The sequence below is a fragment of the Larimichthys crocea genome, chromosome XIII (genome assembly GCF_000972845.2).
Source record: "Larimichthys crocea isolate SSNF chromosome XIII, L_crocea_2.0, whole genome shotgun sequence".
Lineage (NCBI taxonomy): Eukaryota > Metazoa > Chordata > Actinopteri > Sciaenidae > Larimichthys > Larimichthys crocea.
In genome coordinates this window covers 16023181-16030279 of record NC_040023.1, presented here as the reverse complement: position 1 = coordinate 16030279, position 7099 = coordinate 16023181, and the positions used below count along the sequence as shown (strand labels likewise).

Here is a 7099-nt window from a genome sequence, read left to right as displayed (position 1 = left end):
AAAAATATAGAAGCTCTTTTTTGGTGTATTTTATGCACCAAATATTCTGCACTATTCACTGGTCCTACATACTTTGAAGTTGCAGTTGTTTTCTGTTGGTCCTCTCCCAATGATGTCTGCAATATTAAAACCATAATTTTTCTGCAGTAGCCCAGAACAGACAGCAGAACATTGGCTCTAAGTGTGGCCTGTGATGTTTTTCAAGTGTTTTGCAGTCACTATATTTTCTCCACTGCTAGGAAGGAGAGGGTGAGGCGAGGGTGTTACAGACAGCAACTACACGCCTGGATGCCACTAAATCCTACACATTGTTCCTTTAAAGCTGCACTAATACTTATGTCAATGTTGTGTTTACAGGTTCATTGCCCTAAGTGGGCAAAAAAGTCAATGAAAAATCAATTAATGCTGCTTGTATATGTATGTATGTATGTAGAACGGAAACAGTTCTGGCACGGCTCCTAACCCTCTGTAAAGGGTGTGTGTCAATGAATGTAGTGTTAGGCTTACATCGTCAAGAACTCTATCAATCAATGTGACAGAGGTAAATCCCATTCGTATCTGCATTTGTGGTTGAGTGCATTACATTTGTTGTCATAAGAAAACTGTTCTCGTGGGTGACAGTTAATCTAAAGTCTATATTTAAGAGAGTAAGATTTAGTTACCGAGGGCTGGCCATGTCCTGGGGGAGATGAAACCACTCTTGTAGTTTGGCCTCCTGCCCTACTCCAACCTGCAAGAGAGTAAGAAAGGCAGAAAGCTTTGGTCACATCCGTTTTGCATGTAACACTGATTCCATATATAAAGTACATTATTATATCAAACCAACTGACCAATAAGCATCTTTCTCACCTTTACCAGGTAGGATCCAGGCTCCACAGAGCATGCCCAGTAGTGTCTGCCTTGAGTGACTGCTAAGTCGGCCACCAACAGGTCAGAAGTCAAGTGGCAAGAAGTGAGTGTGCGGTCAGCGGCCTGCAGAAGGGAGAGGCCTGGCACACTGCGGGCGTACGTTTGGCCTCTACCCAATGCCAGCCTGTCAGCATGCAACCCCCAGCGTGAGTCCAAGGAGAAACTCAACACTGAGAGGACATGAGGGATACCAGTAGGGAAAGAGGGGGTAAGAAGGAGAGAGATGGCAAAGAGGGTAACGGAAAGGATTCAGGGGGGAGGAGGGGTTAGATTCCTGAAGCTGGGACAGTCAGGCTACAGCAAGTTTGAACACATAATGGATAAAGAGCTGAAGAAGAGTGGGAGGAGAACACATAATAAGAGGCAGATCAAGAGAAAGGGTCTATTAAAGAGGATAAGTAGGAATAAGAGGCTTAACCATGAGGAGGAAACGTGAGAACCAGAATAAAGATAAGACTCAAACTATCTGCATGTTGTTTCAACTGATCAGATAATAGGATTTGATTAAATTCTTCTTTTTTGTGTGAAGTAATGACAGTACAATGTAGATAGTAAGAATAAATAACATAAAGAAAGAATGATGAGTTTTCTAAAGTGAAAAAGACAGACCTGTAGCAGTAAAGACAGAAGCAGAAAGAGTCTGACTGGGATGAAACTGGAAAAAGGAAGATTTGGTGCAGAAGCTAAAATAAAATAAAAAATAAAGTTGGAATGGAGGAAATGAAGGGATGGAGAGAAAACAAATATCAAGATTAGTCAATCAATTGTAAAATGACAATACCGGAAAAATATCCGACTTAATGAACTGAATCTGCCAATGCAAATAAATCTGCAGTCACTAAAGTCACAAATTTTAATTCATGAATTCAGTGAAACTGCATTGGAAACAAGGAATGGCTTCTTTTGTTTTAAGTGGAATGAAAAAATTGGGATTTTTTTAGTTGTGAATAAAAAAAAATGGATAATGTAATATAATACATTTACATATCTCACCAGGTGCTGGAGGAGTGTGGAGGTAAACCTCTTCACTGTACTCTCCAAACCCAGCCTTGTTGCAGCCTCTCACCCTGAGCACATACACACTGTCCATCTGCAGTCGGTCAACCACAGCACTGGTCCCTCTCACTTCATCCAGACGCTGCCATGCTGTTGCAGCATTAGGGGACCTGATGCCGCCCCACGTGGCTGCAGCTCCTCCTGCCCGTCTCTGGAATTCAACAGAGAAGTGCCAAGCTTGGGCCGAGTCCTGAGGGAGGCGCCAGCATAAAAACAGCTGGTCGTAAGCAAGTGTCTTCTGAGTGTCGATGACAGGAGCCAGTGGGGCTGTAGTGGGTACAAAGAGAGAGAGAGAGAGATGCAGCTTACAGTAATTTACTTTCACTTTTGCAGAGTTCATAACACAAAAAACAAAGGAGCCTACCACGTATGAACTCTAAGTCGTGGATAAGTTTGATCTCTTTAGATGCATCTAGGTGGAAGTGTCTGAAAGAGGTTTCAGCAGAGAGAGTGAAGCACTGTAGGTTTTCTATGGCCTTCACCAGCCTGGAAGGGGAAAGGCAAACACATAAGAATAGGATAAGATAAATATAAAGGAAACAAAGAAATGATCAATGTGTCTTCAAAAATAGAAATTAAGACAACAAAGAAAGGTCAGAAAGCCAAATCTAACCAATTTATTCCCTTCTGAGTTTAGGATTCAGCTGAATATGTGCATGTTACCTATTGTGAGTGACTCTGGCAGCCTGTACGAAGCAGGGTGCATCCGTCTCCTTGAGCAGCTCTTGTGTATAGGCCATCAAGCCTGCGTGCTCCAGCAGGCCTCGCCTCTCTGAGACCTGGGCAGACAAGGCCTCCTCTCTCCTGCTGCGAGATGCCTCCAGGGCCAAAGCCAGAGCCCCCTGACGCTCTGCTACAGCCGCTCCCAGCTCTCGGATGCAGTGAGTCAGCTGATGCAGAGCTACTGCGCTGTTCGCCTGGAGAGAAAAAGAGACAGAGACAGAGAGGGGACATCAAAGAGTGAACAGATTAGGATGATAAACTCGGAGACAATGTCTTAGCTATTTTCCAGCACAGAAGTGTGCCATTGTACTGGAACGACAGGCCTCTAGAGGGCCCACTAATACTACCTGTCTGTCCAGTTGTAGCTGTAGTTAAAGTAAACTGCCTGGATAGGGGGCAGGGGATGGATTGCCATTATATTTAAGCACAAGAAAAAGTCGTTTTATGAAACATGCATTAAAAGGTCCAGTGATGTATCTGTTTTAGGGACCTCTATTTACAGAATATTGCAGAAATGGAAAACAATATACTCAATTATGTTTCATTAGTGTATAACCTGAACATAAGAATTGTTGTGCTTTTGTTCCTTGGCATAAGCATTTTATATATATCTTTTAGAGGCCGACATGTTTCTAAGGAAGCCCAGAATAGACAAACTGCACAGTCACTTTATTGGCCTTTTTGTGTTATTCATGCATTTCATTGTAGTTTCTCCTTCGTGCTAGAAAGAAGTGGGTGAGGCAACACTGTTGCAATTAGCAACTACACCACTAGATGCCACTGAATCCTACATACTGCTCCATTAAATCCCAAATCAAAATGTTATACAAAAGAAAAGTAATGATCAGTTGTGTGGACTACAGCAGAGTGTTGATGAGTGAATCAGTTCTATTAAACCTGAACAAACTAATAAAGCATCAGCATACCAATACTGTTGGACCTGTACTTTGACAAAGCATGTGATGTACAAAACAGAGAAAAGACAGTTCACCTCCATCTGTTTGATGGCAGCTTCCAGTTCAGTGATCTGACTCTGTATTGTCTCCTGGTTGGCCAGGATGAAGTTGACTTCCTTGGTGACCTTGTCCTGTAAGACCAAGACAAAAGATTTACATCCCAGGGCTGCTAACATCAGGATCTTAACACAGTCCAGACAGACAACACACAAACTCACCTTGAGGGCCTGGTAAGCCTGTGCAATAGGCAACACTTTGTGTCCATGGTGGACACGACGGAGCTTACAAAGTGAGCACAGTAACCTCTGGCAGTTACGGCAGTACCACTGCAGTCTCTCCTGCTCATGCTCTGTACATGTTAGGACCTAGAGCACAAAGCAGGATTAAGGTACAACTCCAACAGAAGAGAAGCTACCGTTTATGATGCACAAAACAGCAAAACCAGGCAAACCTTTGGCCGAAAGTTGTTGGTGGGTAGTATGTGTTCATGCTGAGCTCGGGGGGTTCCCCAAGGGTGGTAGAGTTTGAAACACTCGTTGCAAAAGTTGGACTTGCAGTCAGCGCAACCTTTGGTGGCCTCCAGTGACTGAGGAGGCTTACAGAAACCACACATGATGGCTACGCTGCCCAGACTTACTGTGTGCCTGTACCTAAGGGGCAGACAGGGGGACAGGGAGATAAGGACAGGGCTTAAGCAGTTCTACAGCAGAAGAGCAAACAAGGAAAGAAAGAGTCCCTTAAACTTAAGAAAGAGAAGATTGAGCTCATCTGTGTTTGCCCTGCTCTCTTTTCAGTAGTTAGGAATCCAACTCTTTAACTGCCTGACCTGGATACATCACCAGCAGCTGCCTTGTTAGTGCATCCTGCGCATTAAAACATGCACCGTCACAGTTTCCTGACCAACACAACCACTGCCTGGGGAGGAAGCAGCTGCACTCATCAAACTGCTGCGTGTGAAACTGGGAAACTGCCTATCCCCATAACTCTCTCTCCCCATCTCAGAACACTTTTTTTCCAAAAGCAGCTGCTTTCACTTTGATCTTCATTATTTGAACTGATACGAGAAGAGGATGATTAATATTAAAGGATGTTTTTCACTCCAAACTTCCTTCACTAAACTTTGGCAAAACCATTTCACCAAAGGCGTTGATGTACAGTATACTGCAGTTTTTCTGCTGTCCTTTCAATCTCCTCTCAGGTTTAGCCTTGGATCAGGAGTAAAGAAAAGATTCATTATTGAAACTCATTCCAGCAAATGATTTCCTGTCTCATTTTTAAAGCAGTATTGACTGAGCCCTTCATTTGTTTCCTTTCTTCATTGCCTGCACTCCTGGTCAAAGGGATTGTTTCTAAACCCATGGTTACCTATGGTTTCTTTTAATGAGCTGATGATGAGAAATGATCATATGATGAAATAACAAGACAAATCATGTTTGGAATCAGTTGTGCATATGCATACCTCTCCACAATCCGCTCCAGTGTGAGGTTACGGAGGCAGTCTGTCAGGCCTTTCTCTCCGAGCTCCACGTCCTCCTGGCAGGAAGGACATGGGAAAAACATGGGGGGAAGGGCTGTGTCCTTCCGCCTCCGTCCTGGGTATGTCCCACACACTGGGAGAAGAAGGACGCAGGTGTGTAGAGGAGGGGAAATGAAGGAGAGAGACAGACATAGAGGAGGAAAAGGTGAGTATTTGTGGAATGGATGATTCGTATGTGGTCATGAGGGAATTAAGAGAGACAGACTGCTGAAAAGGTAACAAGCAGAACTCTTGTCTCTCACACATATATAACACAGCGGAGGTGGAGGTAACACTATTTGCTTAGACACACACTCTGAAAACACACCTGCTTATATGCTTACTGTCTTGACTCTCTCTGCCCTTGCTCTACATGCATTTAAGTCATGACATGAATGCATATACAGCAGAATAACGATGTGTCAGCTACATTACCTATGGAACTCAGATGCTAATATGGCATTTGCATCATATTACACCATCATATGAATTATTAAACGATGATGTCACTCTTAGGTGGCTTCATGCTGAGATCATTCGGTTTTTCTCTCATGCATGAGCAAAGCCTCTCACTAGGTCACTATAAATTTCCAACACATGCACAAACCACATCCTTCCTCCACCTGTTCTCAGGACCCGCTCCAGGCGGTCAGGCGTCCTGGGCGTGGGTCTTCGTGCCTGACGTGGAGAGCGAGTGTTGGGTGTGGAGGCCGGTGAGTTGGGCTCTGGAGGGAGGTCCGGAGGAGGATAACCCCTCTGTACCAACACCTCGGCCGCACACAGCAGACACACACTGTGCTGGCATGGCAGCAGGATGGGCTGCTTTACCATTTCATCACACACCGGACAATGCAGCTCCTGTTCCATGCTCTTCATGTTGGACTGGAGAGGAGAGGAGAACATAACGAGGAGTCATATTCGATGAAGTCTGAGTCACGAGAATAAATAAACAATCCCCTGCTCTTTACATTCTGCACATCCTGTGACCTGGAAAAAAAAATGTATATGAGATGTGTAGGAGTCAAGAGCGAGAAGGGAAGATGCAGCAGACACTGGTTACGTAGGCTTGTATTGGAAATACAGAACACAGGGAGGGCAAATGTGAAGGAAATAATAGCTTTGCCCTGACTTCAGGTGTTAGCCAGTCTCTAAGCATGAAAAATGCAAACGTAGAATTAGCCATGAAGCTCTGGCTCTGGATAGCACGGTTTGGTAACCAGGTATGAGACGTTTAACACGTTTTTTTTTTTTTTTTTTTCAAATCAGTTACATAAAATACAGATCTGAGATTTTTCCTGCTCACTTTATAGCCTCTTGTTTCACACGAGTGTCGCTGGTTGTGGAGGCCCACATCCAGTGTTGCAGCTGCTAAACGCAGCATCCCGTTTCTATGACAACGTGCATCATCTCTGCCTTCTCATCGTGTGCGGCCCGTGATGCGAGCATTTACAGCTACTGTTAGCCACACATATTTAGTCAATCAAACATCAAACACACACTTGCTTCATCTGTGTTTGCTGCTGTGTCGATTTTATTTGCTTTATTTTATTGCTTTGCTATTTTGTTGTCTACAGATGTGCCCCCCCTAAAAAAACAACCTCTGTTTGATTTAACAGATTCCAAAAAAAATGTCCTAAGAGAAAGACATGCCTCACATTCCTCCATCACATGCGCAACCTGTGCGTTCAGACGGGTCGAGGAAATCAATTTGGTGATAGTGGAGACAAAAGATAATATATATATGATGATTATAAGATCAGAAAAATAAAGCACACGTGGTTAAAATAAATAACGTAATAAAACGAGCGTCATACTCACACTAATGCGAACCAACGCGTCCATTATAGAGGTAAAGGTGTGTAACTCCGCTTCTGCCATGCCTCCACGATGCGATGCAAGCGTCTGTGCAATGTCTGTTTTTTTTTTTTTTTTTTTTGGG

The 7099-nt window shown here is 43.8% G+C and overlaps 1 protein-coding gene across 2 annotated transcripts in view; it reads right to left on the bottom strand.

Annotated features, from left to right (window-relative positions):
• Positions 1-7093, bottom strand: part of trim46a (tripartite motif containing 46a) — a 9540-nt gene extending 2447 nt beyond the window's left edge. The window contains exons 1-11 of one of the 2 annotated variants that reach the window (XM_019253955.2): positions 6979-7093; positions 5784-6042; positions 5104-5254; positions 4096-4294; positions 3863-4009; positions 3680-3775; positions 2629-2882; positions 2330-2451; positions 1903-2232; positions 850-1079; positions 663-730 (exon numbers count right to left, since the gene is read on the bottom strand). In XM_019253955.2, coding sequence (XP_019109500.1) covers positions 663-730; positions 850-1079; positions 1903-2232; positions 2330-2451; positions 2629-2882; positions 3680-3775; positions 3863-4009; positions 4096-4294; positions 5104-5254; positions 5784-6042; positions 6979-7038 — 1916 coding nt within the window. In that variant the 5' untranslated portion in view covers positions 7039-7093. Of the gene's footprint in view, positions 1-662; positions 731-849; positions 1593-1902; positions 2233-2329; positions 2452-2628; positions 2883-3679; positions 3776-3862; positions 4010-4095; positions 4295-5103; positions 5255-5783; positions 6043-6978 lie in introns of those variants that run through there. The other variant, XM_019253956.2, reaches the window with a different exon arrangement.
• Positions 7094-7099: the final 6 nt, after the last annotated feature.